This window comes from Aspergillus ibericus (genome assembly GCF_003184845.1).
Source record: "Aspergillus ibericus CBS 121593 unplaced genomic scaffold BO80scaffold_25, whole genome shotgun sequence".
Classification (NCBI taxonomy): Eukaryota; Fungi; Ascomycota; class Eurotiomycetes; order Eurotiales; family Aspergillaceae; genus Aspergillus; species Aspergillus ibericus.
In genome coordinates, this window is record NW_020292123.1 from 109021 (window position 1) to 129339 (window position 20319).

Below are 20319 nucleotides of genomic sequence, written 5' to 3' on the forward strand. Positions count from 1 at the left end.
AAAAGTAGAATGTCTGTTGGGGAAGATGAGTAGAGCAAGGGTGGGTTTGTGTTGTTGAGCAGGATGCAAGAGAGAGGGACGGGGAGGGATACGATAGCTAAGATATGAGTGGTGATGGTATATGTATAGATCTGAGCCGATGAATCATGGATGAGATATACATGAGGTATAGTCCCTCGGATACCCTACGGTACAGATTCAATTGAGTTCTGGAAGGATCTCCCGATCCAAGGATACACGTCCAATCCAAGATTATGTTAACTCTAACCCGGTATAAACAAGAAAGTGCTGGGTCGTACATTGCGCTGCAATGGTCCAACCAAAAGTCAATAAGAAAAAATATCCTCTCTATGCAAAGCTGGCTCAAATGCAAATCACACAATATACCCGAAAGTCATCGCATCCAAGGCAACATAACAAAACATAGAACGCATAAACGCTGGTGTATATATCTAGAAGCTGAACAGACCACTGCGGCGCTTGCCGTAGGGGTAGACAATCAATGCGGAAATGAAGAGACCCACGGTAATGCCGATCGCGACTTGGATCATACCGTAACCCAGACTGGCGATCGACGAGTCCGAGGTACTGTCGGTCGATGTGGTGTTGCCCGATTTGAGGTTGTTGCGCACCTCCTCGGCGTACTGGATACCGGCGAGGAGGGATCCACTGGAGGCCAGTCCGGAGGGCACGAGCACAAAGATACCCGGGAGAATGGCGGTGGCGGCGTGACCGTGCCATAGTCGGCTGTACAGGTTACCCAACAGACCGATGGTAAACGCGCCGACCGTGTTTGCGACCTCCGAGTTGGATCCCAGTTTCAATGTGCTGAAGTAGTTGGTTACGTAGCCACAGACCGCGATGACGATCATCACCGGCACCTGTTTCCACTTGCCTTGGTTGATGATCGCCAAGAAGACCACATAGATCGGGACGAAGATGAAATGCTGAATGTACTTGCTGTACCACACATCCTCGTTTGAACAGGTTGTCGAGGTGGCAGCGTTGGCGTCAATCAGCCCATAGATGGTGGTCCCGACCGTGATGCCATACCCGAGGAACATGGAGTAGATGATGGAGTAGACCATACGGATTGAACCGGCAATCATTTGATGCGACTGCAGTTCCAGACTGCTGCACAGCACCATGAAACCAGGCAGGATCAGGGCGATCGAGGACTGAGCCAACGCAGAAAAGCAGAACAGGCGTTGCCGTTCCCCGTCGATGGTGGCATAGATGGACCCAAACGCGCGGGCGAGGAATGACGTCAAGATCGCGGCCGTGACCTCGAAAACGTTGGAGTAAAGCACCGACCGAGGGGCCAGCACATGTTGCATGAAACCAACCAGGCACCCGAGGAAGAAGATGATCGGCATATCGATGGGTCGGGCATCGAAGGCGAAGGGACCGACGGCAACACTGGCCAAACCGTAAGTGACAACAAGGATCCACTTGTTGAACCGCGGGGGACGTTTCATGATGAAATCGAGCTCCTGAATGGCTTCCTCCACGCCGATCATGTCGTGGACGACGTTCTTGTAGACGTTGTGCGTTTCCGCCAAGCGACCCAGATCCACTCCCTGCACCACGCGGACCAGCTTCACCTCCGCTGTGCGCGTGGTGGAATCGTCAAAGGACATGATCATGCACCCCGGCAGATACAGGAACTGCCCCTCAACCTCCAACACGCGCGCCGTCATCTGCATGTACTCCTCCAGACGGTGAGTGGGGGCGCCGTACCGCATGAGGGCACGGCAAAGCTGCATGATATACCGTTGGCGGGCAAGGATCTCAGCGATATGCACTGTGACGCGGATTTCGTCCTCGAGGCGGGTCTTGCGCTTCTTCTTTCCCTTCTTAGGCGCAATGTTCACCAGAGTGTCCGCCGAGGCCGGCAAACTTGCCCGGCTCAGGTTCATCGACGCCTCCACCAGGGAAGCGGTGGACTGATGGCTGGATTTCTTGTACCATTTCACCTTCTCTTTCTTGGGCGTAGCGGTGCCCGACGAAAACGTGCCCGCGGAGAAGTCGCGCCTCGGAGTCGCCGTGCCCGAGGAGACCACGGACTCGTTATCCGAAGAGTCGGTGGTAACGGACATGTTGTCGCGGTTGGCCTGAGTGGCATGCAACTTGAGCAGCTGGGAGAGAATGCCCCCACCGCCGCGGTTCCCAGGGGTTCCGGCACCGTACCACGAGTCCGGACGACCTAGCCCGTCGGGGGTCTCCTGTCCAGACTTGGCATATGCAGACTTGGGCTTGCGGCGTTGGTGCATGTTATGCTGGGTCATGCTGCGAACGAGTCGATGGGCTTCGGCGCTAGGGGGGGGAGGCGGTTCATCCCCATCGCGGGCATGCGGATCGAAGGCATCTTTCTCGTCGGTCCTGCGGCGTGGTGGATAGCCTCCCTCGAGATCATCCGGTAACATGGCTGCTCCCAAGTCACCAACGTCATCGAGGGGTCGGCCCAGACGCTCGCCTAGGAGCACCGTTTTCTGGCGGATCAATTTACTGGCGTTCTTCCAGCGGTCCCTGGCTGAGATGGGTTCCTGCGGCGCATCTTTCTCGAGCGAAGAGTCCCGGGATTCTTCGACTGCGGGTGAGGAGCGTTTGTTGGTGTTCTCCTCTTCTCTACCGTCCGAGGCCGTATCCTCGGGATCTCGCTCGAAGTAATCAGCAAGATCGGCAGATTGGTCCGTTGGTACAACGGAATGGAAGGAACGGAGAGAGTAGTCGGAATCTGCACGCGGCATCATCGAGGGGCGTTGCGGCACCCCTTCGTTGTGGTTGCTGACCGAGCGAAATCTGACCCGGGCAGGTCTAATTGCTTCGTTGGGGGCGTCCTCAGCAGCAGCAGAAGCTTGAGTCTGAGCTTGAGCTTCTGAGGGCTCATCGTGGTGGCCCTCGGGGTGGGAGTGCGCTGATGGCTCGCCATTCTCGCGCGGGACTAAGGTGTCGTCATTCCCATCCCAGCTGTTCTGGCGCCCCAGGAGCTCGTAGGATGGATCGTCGCGGGGTGACTCCGACATTGGAAAGGTCCGGGCAGCCAGCTGCGCGGACAATCAGGATCTGTCAAACCAGGAGGTGGGTGAAGGAAAGGAAAATGGGGTGCGATTGGAAAAACGCAGGAGAATGGAATCACTACCGAGCAATCCGGAGGCGTCCGGCAATATAAGAGACAGCAACGAATGAGAAGGGAAGTACGAGCAAACTATGAATAATGGGGTGTCAAAGACGGATAATAATATGGGGGAGCGAGGCGGGAGAAAAAAAAAGAGGAAAAAATGGTGGTTGATTCGGTTGAAACCACGGCTCGGTGGAGGCGTGGAATAACCAACGGCGCGTCCACGGGGGCCGAACCAAAAATAAGTCGAGTCTAGACCAGCACCCGTCGAGCTGCGACAGATTGACGGATGACAGAGTTACAGAAGGGAGAAAGGCGTCGCGGAAGGGAGAGAGGAGGTGACCAGCACCGTCGGGGCAGTTCTTTAAGGCCAAAGCCGGGCAGAGACGGTCCATGACTTCATGGGTTGGTGGGAGGAGAGGATGATTGGCAGCGATCGCAGCTGGGAGCAGCCGGTGGAGCAGGACGGATGAATCAATAAGACCACACCCCCCCTTCCTTTTCCCTTCCCAGTTCCCAGATACCGGAGAAATTAATGAGGGATCAGCGCTGCACGATGAAACCAACTGACAGCTCAGCAGCCACACCTGCTGATTGCTGAAGAACGAATGCTTCTTCCTCGCGTTCTTTTTCTTCCACCCCTCTCTGCCGCGCTGGAAATCATGCTTGAACCCTTTTCTGACGGGGCTAATGCACCGGCTTATCGGAGGGAGCGGCGTGTACCTGAGAGAGAGAGCGGCGGTGGCCCAATGTGCTTGAATGAGACAAGGAAAGTTTTCACGATTTGCAAACCATTCCCTCTGAACGGCTGCCCATTGGGTTGGGCCCTCTCGACGGTCGGCCATTCAGCGACTTTCCACCGCGCAACGATGTGGGGCCATGGCGTCGCGGTGGTGGCAACTCGCCAATCACGGGCTCTCCTGGCTGCCGGTGTTTCCAGACCGTCGGTGGAGTCGGGTCAGGGGGGCGTCCCGACCGGCCCTCTCGCTTTTCCCTTTCTCGTCCTCCGTACGGAGTAGATAGTAGATATACGAGACCACGGGTGGTGGTCTACGTACCATGTACGGCTCGGTCTTGATCGCCCGACTCAGTAGTATCCCAACCTGGAGAATAATAATAGTTATAGATCGGATCCAATGTATCTCGTATCCACCGCATCGCTTGCACGGCCACTTCCATGCACAGTTCGATCGGGACATTGTCCCCTCCCTGCCCCTGCTCAAATGATCCGTGGTGACACCAAGGGTCAAGGGCGCTGGAGAGAATCTCCCGCACATGTCGGGCCATCGTCAAAGCTTCAGAGGGCTCTCTTTGATAAAGTTTTCTCAACCACCTGGGGTTTTGATCTGTCTCGGCATGGCTTCACACTGCTGCCAACGTGATCCTCGTTCCTCTTTCGCTCGAGCAACATGCCGCTGAAACTGCTCTGCCTCCACGGCTGGGGCACCAATGTCAAGGTGAGGCTTCTTTTGCCGTTTGGCATTGACTTGTCTGACTCACGTTGATGCTGGTAGATCCTCCAATCTCAGCTGGGTATGTGGCACCCTGGTTGCTTTCACCCATTGACTGACCGACTCTCTAGGTGGACTGATGGCGGACTTGCGTCGCGATAACACGGCGACGTTCCACTTCGTCGAAGGCGATGTGGATTCGGCTCCGGGGCCCGGCATCGCGGGCTACTATGACGGCCCTTATTATAGCTATTATCGATTTCCTCTGCCCCTCTCCGGTCCGGAATCCGGGGATACGTCATTGATGGAAGCATATGACTGGCTGTACGATGTCATCAATGAGGACGGCCCCTTTGACGGCATCCTGGGCTTCTCCCATGGGGGCACCCTGGCTGCCGGATTCCTCATCCACCATGCCAAAACATATCCGCGCGAAGCGCCATTGTTCCGTTGTGCCATCTTCATCAACTCCCTGCCGCCGTTCCGCATGGATCCCGGTGGGGATCCGGTGATCGATTCGGACCTGGAAGGGTATATCAACATCCCGACAGTGACGGTTGCGGGGGTGCAGGATCCGTTGCTGGAGTACTCGATCGCGTTGTATCAGCTGTGCGATCCGAACCAGTCCATGTGGGTGGTGCATAGTAAAGGCCATGATGTCCCGGGAGACAAGAAGAACGTGTCCTCTATAGCCACGGCCATCAGAAAATTAGCAATCCAAGCGTTGGCAATTTGGTGATCTTACCTTGCTCTCCGAGCCGATGTTGGTTGGGTGGGCCCAGAAATGAAGCTCCGATGGAAGTACCCTTTAAGTTAATGCAGCACATCCAAACATCCCCCGTAACAACTCGGGGATTTTCCACGTAGTACACGGCATGCAACCGCGACGGGTGTCGGTTCTTATTGCAATGGGGTGTATAGATAGTTGACGGCGGGCAGCCCTGGCAGGCCGTCCCGTGGAGTCCCGTGGTCTCTCCCCTCCAATCGGCCCGCCATGACTGCCCCCGCCGCCGATCGTCCCCTCCTCTCCGACCGGCCGCCATCTCCTTCTCCCCCTCTCCGGCACCCTTTCCAGAGCCAACCGGACCTATCAAACATTGAACAAGATGCCTCAATGCCAATTGCTATCATTGGGATGGGCTTTCGCGGCCCTGGGGATGCAGTCACCGTGGGGAGACTCTGGACGATGATGGTTGAGGGACGGGAAGCCTGGAGTCCCATCCCGGCGTCCAGATGGAATCCCTCCGCCTTCTTCCACCCCGACCATGCCAGGCACGGCACAGTATGTAGGTCATCACCACCCCGTCCGGCATGTTGTCCTGACAGTGCATCCAGATCAATGTCCAAGGGGGTCACTTCCTTACCGAGGATGTATCGTTGTTTGACGCGCCGTTCTTCAACCTGACAGGGGACGAGGTAGCGGTGGGTACATCTGGAACCATAGCCGTCGATCATATAGATCTGCTCAGTGCTCACACTCCACGTTTAGGCCATGGACCCGCAACAGCGATTACTCCTTGAGGTTACATATGAAGGACTGGAGAATGGTATGAGACTCTATGGGGCAATATACTGGACGCTCACAATCAACAGCTGGCATTCCCCTGTCCAAAATCATGGGCAGCCAAGCAGCCTGCTTCGTCGGTTCCTTCAACGCAGACTATATGGACCTTCTCCTTCGAGACCCCGACTTCATCCCAATGTACCAATGCACCAATGCTGGTCAGTCCCGGGCTATGACGGCCAACCGGATATCATACTTCTTCGATCTGAAAGGTCCCAGTGTAACCATTGACACGGCTTGCTCCGGGAGCCTGGTGGCTCTCCATCTGGCATGTCAGACCCTTCGCACTGGAGATGCCTCTGTAGCTATCGCGGCGGGAGTCAATGTGATACTGAGCCACGAATTCATGTCAACCATGACGATGATGAAGTATGTCTCTATCTAAGCATCTTTTGCCCCCGGCTTACCCGGCTCCAGATTCCTCTCCCCGAATGGACGCTGTCATACGTTTGATGAAAGAGCCGATGGGTACGCACGGGGTGAAGCTATTGGCTGCTTAATACTCAAGCCATTAAAGGATGCCATTCGAGATCGGGATCATATTCATGCTATCATCCGAGGCTCCGGGTCCAACCAAGACGGAAGAACCCCCGGAATCACACTTCCTAGCGGTGCGGCGCAGGAAGCTCTGATACGTCGCGTATATGAAACGGCTGGTCTCAACCCGGTGGATACCGACTTCGTTGAAGCACATGGCACTGGAACTCAAGCCGGTGATCCAATAGAGACAGAGGCTTTGGCCCGTGTTTTCGGTCCAGGAAGGACCGCAAAGCGACCGCTGCGTATTGGCTCCATTAAGACAAATGTCGGTCACTTGGAAGGCACCAGTGGGGTGGCTGGTGTCATCAAAGCAGTCTTGATGTTGGAGAACCGCATGTTTCTTCCGAATCGGAACTTCAACACCTTAAATCCCCGGATCCTGCTCGACGAGTGGAAGCTGAAGGTGCGTAATCCATGACAACTATCTGTAACTCTTTCTCAACCACCGAAAGGTTCAACTCGAATGCGAGCCTTGGAGTACATTAGGTCCCCATCGTGTCTCTGTTAACAGTTTTGGGTACGGCGGCAGCAACGCTCATGTGGTTCTGGAAGACGCCTGGGGATATATGTCGGAACATGGCTTGACAAAATTGGCCCGGCCATTAGTATCGTGCAATGTAGGGAATCATGTCCACTCCTCTGAAGCTCGTCGGACTCGTGTTTTCTTACTGTCCGCCTTCGATGAGGACTCGATTACGGCACAAATTCGTCACCTACGTGCATATCTCTTGAGTAATGGGTCAGGGGCAGATGACGAGTTCATGAATAATCTTGCACATACGTTGAATGAGCGTCGTACTGCACACTTGTACAGAGTTGGGGTTCTGGGTAGCTCTGCCGCTGACGTGGCAGAAGCGCTGGTGGGAGTGGCGAGAGTGTACAAAGCTCCTCGCAGACCAAACGTCAGCTTTGTATTCACTGGCCAGGGAGCGCAATGGTGCGGTATGGGCAAAGGCCTTATGGCTGCATACCCAGTCTTTTGCCAGTCTATCCGCAGAATCGACGCCTATATGGCGGGGATTCACGCCCCCTTTCGAACTGCTGGTGGGTATGCTACCTCAGATGTCATGGTTGCTATCGCTAATGATTTCCAAAACATCAGATATACTCGAGGCTGAGGATTACGCTCAGCTAAGTCACCCTGCATTCAGCCAGCCGATATGTTCCGCCTTACAGATTGCCCTGGTGGATCTCCTTGCTTCGTGGGGAATCCATCCTGACTCCGTAACCGGGCATTCAAGTGGCGAGGTCGCCGCGGCTTATACTGCGGGCGCTCTGAACATGGAAGATGCCATGGCCGTGGCCTATTATCGCGGTGTTGTAGCTGGAAATCTGTCTGCATATCACAGCCAAGGCAAAGGTGCCATGCTTGCCATCGGAATATCTGCTGATGATGCTCAGACTTATATAGACCAGTTGCAATCAGGCAAAGCCTCTGTGGCTTGCATAAATAGCCCGCATAGTGTCACGATCTCTGGCGATGAATCGGCCATCCAGGAGCTCGAGGAGCGAGTCCGCGACAAAGAAGTCTTCAGCCGTCGCCTAGCTGTTGAGGTTGCCTATCATTCCCACCACATGGAACTAGTGAGGGACGAGTACTTGAAATACATCTCGCATATTAAACCACGGAGTGAAGATGAAATAGCTCATTGCCTGTCCAATCGATCAGTGGCATTTTATTCCTCGGTCAGCGGCACGGAAATCCAGCCCACGGAGCTAGGTCCGCAATATTGGGTCCAAAATCTCCTCGGTCAGGTGAAATTCTCCCAATCTCTGCGGACTCTTTGTTTTGAAACGCGTGGTAACAGGAACAACCCTAATTATCTGGGTAAGAAAAGACCCAGGCGAGCTGGTACTGCGCGCAAGATCAATGTTGACTTTCTGTTGGAGATCGGCCCGCATGCAGCCTTATCAGGTCCGATAAAGCAGACTCTGAAAGGGGATAGCAGATTAGATACAGCAGATATCATGTATATCAGTGCTTTAATGCGCAAGCATCAGGCGGTCGCGACTATTCTGACCATGGTTGCAATACTGGCATGCTCTGGGCTTCCTGTCAACTTCCGCGGGATCAACGAACCTGACCCATCACATGAGCCTCATCTCATAGTGGACCTTCCCTCTTATCCCTGGAACCATTCTCGATCTTATTGGGCAGAGCCACGGTTGAGCAAGGTGTTTCGGAATCGCAAATACCCGCGTACTGACATCCTTGGTGTGCAAGATGTTATGTCTAGCCCCTTTGAGCCCCGGTGGAGGAACATTATACGTGTGTCCGAAACACCATGGCTTATGGATCATAGAATTCAATCCAATATTGTATACCCTGCTGCTGGATACATTACCATGGCGATTGAGGCAGTCTCCCAAGTTGCCTCGGTGGATGCAGGTGACTATACTACCACCGAATTCTATCTGCGCGGTATTTTGATACGGTCGGCCCTTGTTCTTGACGAAACATCTGCGGTCGAGGTCATAACCTCGTTGCGGCCGTCCGAGAACGTCTATGCTTTTCAGGGCCCTTCATATGAGTTCCACGTATACTCGGTGACTGACGACGATCGATGGACTGAACATTGTACGGGAGTTGTTGGCGTTCGAATCTTTTCCACCGGCTCTAGTACCGCGATAGGCGCGGCTCGGCTGTGTAATGAGCCCAGAATGGCCGCTCTTGATGTTCAAGCTTTCTACGAGAATTTGGCCAGTGTTGGACTCGAATATGGACCGTGCTTTGCCAACATTACCCAGGCCTCCTATGCCGGCGGGGCGTCCATAGCAGAGATCACCATCCCTGACACCGAAGCAGTGATGCCCATGAACTTTCAGTATCCTCATTTCATCCATCCATGTACATTAGACGGTATTATACATTCATGTTTTATTAACACTGATATGGCAGGAAGCCCAGCAGTCCCTGTTCACATCGAGGAGATGGAAATTCGGGCCAAGATCGAGGGTACGGCTGGAAACAGACTCGACGTACGTACCTGGATCACCAAGGAAACGAAGGGCGAGATTGTGGCTTCTTTTTCTGTTGCGGGGAAGGACCAACGGATTGCAGCTTCAATTAACGGGCTTCATTGTCGACGGATTGATCAAGGTTCAACAGATTCTGGTACTCAAATACCGAAACTCGCATACAACATTGAATGGAAAGCCGACCCAGACATGCTTCCAAAAAAGACCCTCTCGAATCTGCTGAAGGGTTCTCCCATGTTACACGACAACGATCTGGAAAAAGAGAAGTTATACGAAGATTACGCTCTATTCTACCTCCGAAAAACAATGAATGCCTTGAAAGATACTCACTTTGAAGGCATCTCACCATGTATAAAACTCTACCTCGAAAGATTGATACATGATGAGAAACGGGTAGGGACAAAACCTATCTCAGAACTTGATAGTGAGCCTGCAGTTCTACCAGGGCCTGAGGGAAAGGCACTGTGCGTGATGGGCCATAATCTCGCGGCAATATTACAAGGGCAGTTTGGTGGTCCGACCGTGTCCAACGACCAGTTTCTATGGGACGCATACTGGGAAAGCTCGCTTCATGATCCAATCTACGACAGTATTTCCAAGTATCTAGACCTAATCACTCATAGAGATCCTATGGTGTCTATTCTCGAGATAGATGCAGGCACAGGTCTATCATCATGGAGATTTCTACGGCGCCTAACACCTTCAGGCGGTAGCAGCCCTCGATGCAGTCGGTACACCGTTACCAGTCCAGACGAAACGGTATTCGAGACTGCAGCTAGAACTCTATCCATATGGAAACGCTGGGTCACCTTCAAGAAGTTGGACATCACCGAGGACTTAGAATCCCAGGGTTTTAATAATCTGGCATACGATGTTGTGATTGTTTCATATGGCCTACATAGGGTCGGGTCTATCCAAGACGCCCTTGAAAATATCCACTTGCTGCTCAAGCCAGACGGTCATTTGATTTTGGTGAACTCACTGCAAAGCCCGGTCGATGTTATTCTTTTTGCCGACCGCGAAGAGACATGGGCCGATAACAGAGCAACTTACTCTAACGGTGACTGGGATCTGTCTCTGAAAGCAGCACAATTCTCAGGCATAAAGGCACTGGTTGAGTCTGGAGGGCGACGTTCAATGATAATCTCACGGCCTAGACATGACCATGTTTCATCTCCCGTGGAAATCCTCCTGGTTACAGAAGACACTAAGGGGATATCAACTCCCCTACAGAACATGCTTGTCACTACCCCTCTGGCCGTGGAGGTTACCAGTCTCCATAATGTTAAACCCTCAGGGAAAATCTGCGTCGTGTTGTGTGATCTAAACACATCGGAACTGGCACATGTCGACAAAGAGACATTTCCTGCCATCAAGCGAATTTTCCTGGAAGCATCGGGTGTGCTGTGGGTCACGAAAGGCGGCACGCTGTTGTCTGACGATCCGGATGCCAGCTTGATCACTGGATTCGCACGGACAGCCCGTTCAGAATCTGCAGTTCGGCGTATAGTTACTTTGGACTTTGATAAACGAACTCCAGATGAGGACATTGCTGAGCTCATATATCGTGTCATTGAGCACCGATTTTCTAAAGATGATCCAAGTGCAATAGATTACGAGTATGCAGCACAGGATGGCCTATTACTTCTTCCTCGGGTTACAGAGGACACGGCATTGAACCGATCGCTTGCTATCTCAAACGACCAATATATTCTCAAAGACGAACCTTTTCAGGGCAGTAGACCTCTTCGAACAATCTACGATAGTACTTCCCATCCCTCCAAGGTCCGCTTCGTCGAAGCCCCTACTACCGAGCTTGCAGCAGATCGTGTGCGGATCAGGGTCCACGCTACCAGCTTGAAACAACGAGATGCGCAAGCTGTATTCGGTTTCCCTACAAGTCATATGCTAGGATTTGGCTGCAGTGGTTTTGTCGAAGCAGTGGGAGAAGATGTCGACGACCTCGTCCCTGGTGACAGAGTGACTGGATTTGGGAAAGATACAGTGGCCAGCATATATGAAGATCGGAAGACGGCATTTTACAAGATGCCAGCAGACATGCCGTTCGAGTCAGGTGCAGCTCTGCCGGAAACATATTGCTCGGCTTTTTATGCCGTTCACCATTTGGCTCGCGTTCGTGCTTCGGAAAAAGTCCTGATATCTTTAGCGGACAGCGCTATTGGACAGGCTGTATTGGAGTTGGGTCATCTACAAAGAGCCCACGTTTTGCTCTTTACCGAGACGGCAGCAGACAAGGTCCTCTTGTCAGCATTATACAATATTCCTGAGGATCGGATACTATTTCATGATCAGAGGTGCCAAAGAGAGGGGTTCGATGTCATCCTGAACTGCACTCACTCCGACGACCGAACGTATCACTTACTGTGGAAGTATATCAACCGATCAGGTCGATTCATACAATTCTCTAACACACAGTCCACGAAGGGCCCTGGATGGGCACTTCCCCGCTCTCAGGACGATGTGACGTTTGCAACATTTAGTCTCGACAGCGTTCGAAATAAGGGCCCGGACTTTGTGGATCAGATTTGGATGCAAGTAGGCGACCTTTTACGAGATGACAAACTGCAAGGTCCTGTGAGCCCTGTAACATACGCTATTTCTGAGATCAATGAAGCTTTGGATGCACTTGTGTCGGATCAGCCAGCGGACTTAATAGTTCTCACAGCCGGGCCAAAGGATGTTGTTCAGGTGAGTCGTAACAAATCTAGCAGAAGGTCTTGAAGCTTGCTCACTGATTAGGTCATGCATCCGAAGCACGCAGACCAGTTACTTCGGTCAGATGCCTCTTATGTGCTTGTTGGAGGACTGGGAGGCATAGGGAGAGCCACCGCGCTATGGATGGCCGATCACGGTGCCAAAACCCTGATATTTGTCAACAGGAGCGGTGTTTCCCACGCGCAGTCCCAAGCCACGGTTTGCGAGCTAGCAGAGAAGGGCGTTCGCGTTCTGGTACATGCTGTCGACATCTGCAGCAGTACTCAGGTTGAAAACATGATGTCTGAGCTAGCACATACGGCACCCCCAATTCGCGGCGTCATTCAAGCAGCGATGGTCCTCCGGGTATGATTCCTTAGCCAATACCGGAAACACTGCTAATAAATAAAACAGGACATTCACATTGAAAAAATGACACTCGAGGACTACAACGCTGTCCTCGGCCCCAAACATACCGGCACCTGGAATCTCCACCACCATCTCCCAAAAGACCTCGACTGGTTCATCATGCTTTCCTCCATCAGTGGTATCATAGGCAATGCAACACAAGCTGCTTACGCCGCCGGCTCAGCCTTCATGGACTCATTCGCCGCGTACCGTAACTCCCTCGGATTTCCGACCGTCTCCCTCGATCTCGGTGTCATCACCGACGTCGGCTACCTAGCCGAAAACACCGAGCTCGCATCGAAAATGGCCAAACAAGGATTTCAAGGCACAGACACCCCTACCCTAATGTCTCTCATCGAGGCCGCTATCACATCAGCACTGAATAATTCAAACGGACTCCAACCTCAGTCCTCCCAAATCATCACCGGCCTTGGAACCTGGAGCCCAATCCACTCACTCCCCAACTTCAACTCGCCTCTCTTTTCCCATTATCGTCGCTTATTCATCGACCCAAGCGAAGATACCACTACCACTATCTCGTCCCTCGATACCATCCGCGACACCTTACAGTCCAGTAAATCCCTCGACGAAGCCTCAAACATCATCTACTCGGCCCTCAGTGCCCGAATCGCTTCCCATCTCTCCATCCCCGTCGACAGAATCGACCCTAACAGCCCCATAACCGAATACGGCATTGACTCGCACGTCGCCGTCGATTTGCGCACCTGGATTCTAAAGAACATCGAGAGTGCGGTCTCCATCCTGGAGATCTTATCCAGTGGCTCATTGATGGATTTGGCGGGGCGGATTGCAGAGAAGTCGGAATTGGTGAAGGTGAAGGAGTGAAGAGAAATCTAGTTTCGTGTGCGTGCGCGCTCATGTATTTTCTTTTTCTACTTGAAAGTTCTTAGAAGATTGCTTGACGTTCGTGACATATGTTTGTTCGGTTGTTGTTTGTCTTTCCTATCTGGACACCTAAGAGCGGAGGTATGGGAGATTGTCACTGATGATTGCTATTATTTACTAATCTTTCAATTCGAAATTCGAACAAATCATGCAATGATGAGATCGAGTAGTCGTTAATTCCTATCCCATCCTATCCTATTCTATCATGCTAATAGAGCCCACTACTCGCGTAGAGTCATATCCTAATGGCCTAATGGCACCCGCTATACGATACTGATGCTAGCTCAGCAGGCGCTTCACCATCAGAGCACTAAATAAGAAGCCACAATTTAGTCACTTACTACGTAGCGTGATCCCAGAGCGGCAACTATACAGAGACGGGGTCAATTATTCCTAACTATCTCTTCCTACGAGAAAAACTCTACGCAAGGGAAGTAGTCAAAGGAGGAGGTGTTTTAATTCCAGTAATCTAAAAGTAATAAGTGATATAAAAGGCCATATCCCAAACATTCCAACACGTTACACATGACCGTGACCTCAGTACAGCTCATATCTATCAAGCAATGTATATATGTATAGTAAGTAGAACCAAACTCCCAGAGTGCAAGACACAGCGCATGTGAGTCTGTCTTGATTAAGATTCAGAGTTAAATGGGGGGGGGAAGAGAAGTGAAAATAAAGGCGACTTCTGGGGATAAATGATTTTGAAATGACAATCGCCCGAGGCGACGACCTGAGTGACAGGTTCGTATCGGGGATATATCAGAAGAGAAGATAGGAATAGAAATAGGGGGAGGGCCAAAAGGTGTATCTGTCTATATGCAAAGATGGGATACAAAAACGGATGGAATTGTGTATGGGTAGTGGTTGGATGAGGAAGAAAGTAGGTGGAGATAATGCAATGGCTTACTCCGCCTGCTTGGAAGCCTTGGTACGCAACTTCATGAGAGCATAGACCAAGGCGTACGAGCTGATGGCAAAGAGAGCAACAATAGCTGCGTCCCGCCAGCCGTAGTAGTAATCCTTCAGGCTGATGGTGTAAAGGTAGTCACTTCCCCGGGAATATTCGCAAACGTGGCAGTCACTCGTCGCCTCGGGGTTGATGAGGTTCATGCGCGCGCCGGCCCCGCTCATGTAATTGGCCAGGTATTGTTGGCAGGTTGATCCGTTGGGGGGGCTGAAGATGGCGAATTCGGATTCCTTGCAGTTGACGGGGGCGTCGAAGGTGGTGAAGACTAACAGACTGCCCATCAGGTAGTTGAAGGGGTCCATGTAGTAGATCCAGTAGCGCCAGAATTCCTGGATTTGGGCGTAGGGCACCAAGACACCACAGAAGGAGGCGAGAGTTCCGATGATCACGGGGTTGATGAGGGAGGCGAAGATGGCATTGGGGGCGTAGGCGGACACGAATTGGCCAATACCGGTGTAAACGAATTCGTACATCAACATGACGAAAAAAACGGCACCAGATTTGTTCGAGTCTGAAGGGAAGCCGACGGTGTAGTACCAGCAGACAAAATAGAGGACAGCGCACATGCAGAGGTAAGGGATTTCGGAGACGATGAGGCCAGTCACAAAGGCGATCCAGGAGTACATTTTGGATTTCTTTTCGCGGGCATCGTAGATGTCACGGCGTTCCAGGAAGAGGGGCTGCAGTTGGTTGATGACACCAGGGGCGACGAAGATGAAGTTGAAGATGGTGAAAAGGCGGAGCTGGAGCGCACCGACATGGTCACCAATCATCCAGAAGGAGAATCCGTTGAAGAGAGCCGAGCCGACGTGGAGGGCCAGCTTGTTGTTAACGTAGTCGGTGTTGCGGTAGACGGCGACGCAGGAACGTTTGGTCACGATGTAAATCTGCTTCCAGAGCGGCATGGCGAATTCGTTGCCATCATCGACAGTACCGGGCGGCTTGGAGGCTGCGTCACTGACGATGGCATCCAGGTCCTTGACGGCATTGGTGTGCTCAGGGGAATTCTTCCAAACATCATTCCAATCACGACCCTGAGAGAGAGTTCCCGACACGACATCGATCATATGCTCAGCGGGGTTGGTGCCCGGGGGACAAGGAGCTCCGTAGCGAGCGAAGTAATCCTTCACGGTTTGACCGTTGTCGCCGATATCACCAAAGTAGACCATCTTTCCTCCCTTGGCAAGGAGTAGAAGCGTATCGAATTCGGCAAACAGTTGAGCGGAAGGCTGGTGGATGGTCACCAACACAGCCTGACCCACATCGGCGAGCTTGCGCAGGAAACGGACCGTATTATATGCGGATTGACCATCAAGACCTGACGTGGGTTCATCAAGGAAGATGAGAATGCTAGGCTTCGAGACCAATTCGACACCGATCGTGACACGCTTGCGTTGTTCCACACTCAATCCGCTTCCAACCCGGCCAATGAGAGTATCAGCGATGTCGTGCAGTTCCAGAAGCTCGATAATGGTGTCCACATATTTCAACTTCTCCTCGGGGGGCACATGACGCGGCTGGCGGAGCAAGGCAGAGAATTCCAATGCCTCACGCACAGTGGCGAATGCCTCGTGGACATCAAGTTGTTCACAGTAACCGGCAGAGCGCTGGAACGAGACCGGCAGAGGGCGTCCGTCAACAAGAACGGAGCCCTGAATAGTTCCTTCAGTCTTACGCTGGGCCAACACGTCAAGGAGGGTGGTTTTTCCGGCACCAGAGGAGCCCATCAGGGCACCCAACATGCCAGGCTTCACCCATCCATACACGTTATCGAGCAGCACACGGTCACCCGAGGGCGTCTTGACCGTGTAGGTGAGATCCTTCCAAGTGAAAACGGACGTGTTCCGGACGAGCTGCTTGTCAAGATCGCTCTCATCCTGCATGCTCTCATCGTGGGGCTTCTTGTTGGCTTTTTCGTTGACCTGGGATTCCTCGTCGGGGCGGGTGACCTGGCGATGCGCGTCCACCCTCTCACGGGGAATAAGAAGAGAAGAACCGGTCTCACCAGGAGACTTCCACCGGGATGTGGCAATGATAGTGGCGGTAGCAAAGAGGAACCACCAAGCCCAGAGGATACCGAAATTGCGCCACACATGGCTATGGCTGTAGGAGAGAGAGGACAGGTATTGGTCTCCAGTGACATAAGTGTTTCCGGGGATGGCGCCACCAACACCAGCGCACGACTGATGTCCGTCTCCATTATAACCCTCTCCACTGGGAATGAGATTCGTTCCCACGCAGGGAATGATCTTGCCGTGGAATTCGTTAGATAGGAGTGCATCAAAACCATACGCCAGAGGGTTGATCCAGTAGATCCAGCCGAACCATGGGTGCATCTGAGGCTTCTTGATCATATAACCCGTGTACATGATCAAAGCGGAAATGAGGAAACCGGAGACCTTGGACGCGCCGTCGAAGGTGCTGAAAAGGGCACCGACCGCGCGGAAGAGCGCTGTCATAACCTAAGGAACAAACCAGTCAGTATTTCTCATGCCGATAGGAAAGCAGGTGGCGACTCACCATGGTTGCAGTGAAGACTATGATCCAATACGTGAAGAATGCCGAGGCCGACATGGTGAGGCCCACCATGAAATACACCACGAGAGAGAACACGCTAACTTGGAACAAAAGGACCGGGATATCGGCAGTAATCTGGGCGATACAGAAGGCAGCGGGGTGGAAGTATGCGAAGCTCTTGTGTTTGATCAACACCGGTCGACCGCTAAAGGAGTCGGTAACTTCCGACATGGCCAGCAGACTGTTGTAGAGCAGTGAGAAGAACAAAGCACCAGACTTGACGAACAGACCACCAGAGTTGTTAGGAGCGTTGTAGAAGAGCGAGCCAGCAATCAGCGCCTGGACTAAGGTGGCCATCTGCTTGATGAAGAAAGTGGCTTTATCACCCCAGATGATCTGATATTGCCGGGTGACGCAGGTCTTGACCTGGGTGACAAAGTCCACCGTCAAGGGACTAGACTTGGGGAGTTTCGTATTCTTCTCTTGGGCGACAGATTCTTTGAACTCGGAGGTGCGCTCGCGTGCGAGATCCGTGTCAGGGTAGTCGTATTCCGAAATCATCTGCGTATAAATGGGCGACTTGACGTATTCGGCTAGAATCATTTCCGCATTGCGAGGAAAGCGGTTCTCATATCCCGGCTTGATCTTACGTTCGGTGGGGACAGTGACACCGGTGAGATAGTCTGCCACGTTCGAGCCCTCCCGGCAGACGAAGCCAAGGTCCTCCATGAACGGCCGCGCCTCGGCCATGGGACCGTAGTAGATCTCTTTGCCTTCGTCCAGCACGAGCACCTTGTCGAATAGGTCGTAGATACCATTTCCGGCTTGGTAAAGAGTGACGATTGACGACAGGCCCAGGACGTCAGTCATGGCTCGAATGGCCTTGGTCCATTCAAGGGCCGTGCTGGCGTCCAACCCACGGGTGCTGTTGTCCCAGCAGAAAACGGAGCCACGGGTGGCCAGACATTCGATGATCGAAACACGCTTCCGCTCACCACCCGAGACACCACGAACGTACTCATTGCCAACCTTGGTGTCATTTGTATGCGAGATACCCATGGATTCCAGGAGGAAGTTCTTTGCTTCCTGTCGATAGGCTTCGGGAGACTCGACGCCATTCGGGAGGTTGAAAGGGACCTTCAAGCGCGTTGCAAAATCCATCGTTTGACCGACTGTGAGAGTGGGAAAGAAGACTTCTTCCTCGGTGTTCATGACGATCTGGCCACGGTACTGGGCAGCCTCATCCGACGTTAATGATCCATACCGGACCTCCCCTTCAATCGACTTGTAACCCAAACGCCGATTGGACAGCATTTTCAACAAGGTGGTACAACCGGAGCCGGGGCGACCCAGAACCAGCAGCATCTCACCCGGTTTAACGCAGCCATGGCTGTTCTGAAGGATGGATCGAAGCGGCGGCTTGTTTCGGGACTCTTTGACGTGCTGAGGGATGTTGAATTGGGAGAGGAAATTCTCGTTGACGGCGGCCTCGGCGCTGACGACTTCGACGGATAGGTTCTTCCAGGTGACTCCGAGTTCCTTGCGTTTGAAGCCCGATTGCATGTCCCGCTCGTTCTGCATCTTGACCTGAGGCATCAACGCCCATCCATCGGCCAGACTGACGCCGGGATTGCGGGGGGTGACGGTGGGATCTTCCCCCATGACGGTTGCGGTGCTGTCGGAATCATCCTTGCCTTCAGGGACTCCCAAGGAGTACGAGACTTTCTCCTTGTCCTCCTCCATGATGGTTGAATTGGTGACTCGACGATGCTGCGAGCGTCAAGGTCACCCTGTCGATCGGGAAATAGGATGGCAGTCAGATCGGGCCCATGGGGGCGGCGAGTGGCTCATATACTTACCTACGCCTGGGGACGCATCAGCATGTAAGATGGGGCGGTGGGGGCCTGAAACTTCTTTAGAAATCGGGATCAGGGCCATCTCCGAGCCAAAGGATCCACCGGACAATTCGGCTTCAAGAAAGGTCCGCTGAGTCAGGCGAATTTTGGGGAACATTCCATCCGGAGTGCTAAGAGACTCACGGGCTAACTCAGGGACATGACGAGGGAAAGGTGTCTCACCCAGGCAAAACTCAGGCAAACAGCGGTTTCCACCCACGGCCAGCCTTCGCCATTGCTTCCTCTTTCGTGCAGACTCGGTGGGGCTCCGGCCCAAATCTCAGCCGTGAGTGGACCAATGCCATTGTCTGGTCCCTGTCACCTTGCAAACTCCACCAATGAAACTTCATGAATGATCGGTTCTTGGTACCGCCGAATCCCCGTCCGGAGCCAACATTATTCCGGCTCCTCTGAGTCAGCGGAAAACAGCCTCCAAAACAAGATCCGATTCGCAGACGAATGACCAAGGCCCACATTTCTCAGATGAGGCGACTGACTCAGCGGAGGCTCCGGGGCTTCTAAGGACGATAGCTGCGCCTTGCTGCTGAGTTTTCACCCAAGCAGGGAGCTATGTTGTTGAGATCGATAGGTGTTCCAGAATTTGGCTATTTCAACTTGACGTGTCTTGCGACTTGCGAGCCCGAGCTTGGGCCCTTCTGGGTCAAGGATCTGATGAGCTTCGTGTGGGACAACGTCTGCATCATCCCAAGGCCGTGGGTCCGGCTACACGTCTAGATTGACTGACTACGTATCTCTATCCTCTTGACGGTCAATCCAAACCAAGCTAATCGTGAGCCCTTCTCTTTATCTACCTAGGAATACTTAGCAATACCGATCGCAATGTGGACGGACCTGAAGTTCCCAATTCAGACTCCGACATCAGGCGGACAACGGTAGCCAACGTCAACCTGGTTCATTACAAGAACTAGCCAATAGCTTGCACTGCGCCTTACTACTAAAGTCTCACGGCTGACGCTGACTAGATAGATAGATAGTCCTTGCTCGCTGGCTGTCTTTTCTAAAATTGGGGGAATGCTGTCGATCGGCTGTCGATCGGGGAATGGCAGGCCTGGCTTCAACTCGCCGTTCCGAGGAAACACGAGGGTGTTTCCACTCACAGTGCGGAGTAGAACCTACACCATCTTCGACAACACAGACTTTGACTCATCTTCGCAACAAAGAAACTCTAACTAGCTCTTTGGCATTATTAATCCTGTCGCTCATGGCGATCTCCGAAAGGCCGATTCCGTTAT

The 20319-nt window shown here is 52.8% G+C and overlaps 6 protein-coding genes across 6 annotated transcripts; 3 read left to right on the forward strand and 3 right to left on the reverse strand.

Moving 5' to 3' along the window:
• Positions 1 to 191: 191 nt before the first annotated feature.
• On the reverse strand, positions 192 to 3387 carry BO80DRAFT_426029 (threonine/serine exporter family protein). Its single transcript, XM_025719657.1, has one exon. The coding sequence runs from the start codon at positions 3024 to 3026 to the stop codon at positions 453 to 455; it is 2574 nt and encodes an 857-aa protein (XP_025574268.1). The 5' UTR covers positions 3027 to 3387; the 3' UTR covers positions 192 to 452.
• BO80DRAFT_111392 (uncharacterized protein) lies at positions 3127 to 4112 on the reverse strand. Its single transcript, XM_025713418.1, has one exon. It carries the CDS (start codon positions 3964 to 3966, stop codon positions 3226 to 3228), a length of 741 nt encoding a protein of 246 aa, XP_025574269.1. The 5' UTR covers positions 3967 to 4112; the 3' UTR covers positions 3127 to 3225.
• On the forward strand, positions 4113 to 4583 carry BO80DRAFT_111393 (uncharacterized protein). Its single transcript, XM_025713419.1, has one exon. It carries the CDS (start codon positions 4258 to 4260, stop codon positions 4501 to 4503), a length of 246 nt encoding a protein of 81 aa, XP_025574270.1. The 5' UTR covers positions 4113 to 4257; the 3' UTR covers positions 4504 to 4583.
• Positions 4531 to 5311, forward strand: BO80DRAFT_357970 (putative DUF341 family oxidoreductase; the record flags this gene model as incomplete). The annotated part of the gene is made up of 3 exons (XM_025715864.1): positions 4531 to 4578; positions 4636 to 4654; positions 4704 to 5311. 3 exons carry the CDS (start codon positions 4531 to 4533, stop codon positions 5309 to 5311), a joined length of 675 nt encoding a protein of 224 aa, XP_025574271.1.
• A 255-nt stretch (positions 5312 to 5566) lies between these two features.
• BO80DRAFT_502864 (putative polyketide synthase) lies at positions 5567 to 13774 on the forward strand (the record flags this gene model as incomplete). The annotated part of the gene is made up of 9 exons (XM_025724350.1): positions 5567 to 5854; positions 5908 to 5994; positions 6062 to 6119; positions 6166 to 6505; positions 6554 to 7079; positions 7129 to 7720; positions 7779 to 12364; positions 12416 to 12736; positions 12785 to 13774. 9 exons carry the CDS (start codon positions 5567 to 5569, stop codon positions 13622 to 13624), a joined length of 7638 nt encoding a protein of 2545 aa, XP_025574272.1. The 3' UTR covers positions 13625 to 13774.
• Positions 13775 to 14401: 627 nt separating this feature from the next.
• On the reverse strand, positions 14402 to 19070 carry BO80DRAFT_111436 (putative ABC multidrug transporter). Its single transcript, XM_025713420.1, has 2 exons — positions 17175 to 19070; positions 14402 to 17116 (listed from the first exon to the last, which is right to left on the reverse strand). The coding sequence occupies exons 1-2, from the start codon at positions 18912 to 18914 to the stop codon at positions 14591 to 14593; spliced, it is 4266 nt and encodes a 1421-aa protein (XP_025574273.1). The 5' UTR covers positions 18915 to 19070; the 3' UTR covers positions 14402 to 14590.
• Between the last annotated feature and the right edge of the window lie 1249 nt (positions 19071 to 20319).

Coding starts and splice junctions, on each gene's coding strand:
- BO80DRAFT_111393 (XM_025713419.1), top strand. CDS start 4,258: ATGTATCTCGTATCCACCGCATCGCTTGCACGGCCACTTCCATGCACA.
- BO80DRAFT_426029 (XM_025719657.1), bottom strand. CDS start 3,026: ATGTCGGAGTCACCCCGCGACGATCCATCCTACGAGCTCCTGGGGCGC.
- BO80DRAFT_111436 (XM_025713420.1), bottom strand. CDS start 18,914: ATGGAGGAGGACAAGGAGAAAGTCTCGTACTCCTTGGGAGTCCCTGAA. Junction 17,117..17,174: donor TAGTCTTCACTGCAACCATG/GTGAGTCGCCAC, acceptor TTTGTTCCTTAG/GTTATGACAGCGCTCTTCCG.
- BO80DRAFT_111392 (XM_025713418.1), bottom strand. CDS start 3,966: ATGGCCGACCGTCGAGAGGGCCCAACCCAATGGGCAGCCGTTCAGAGG.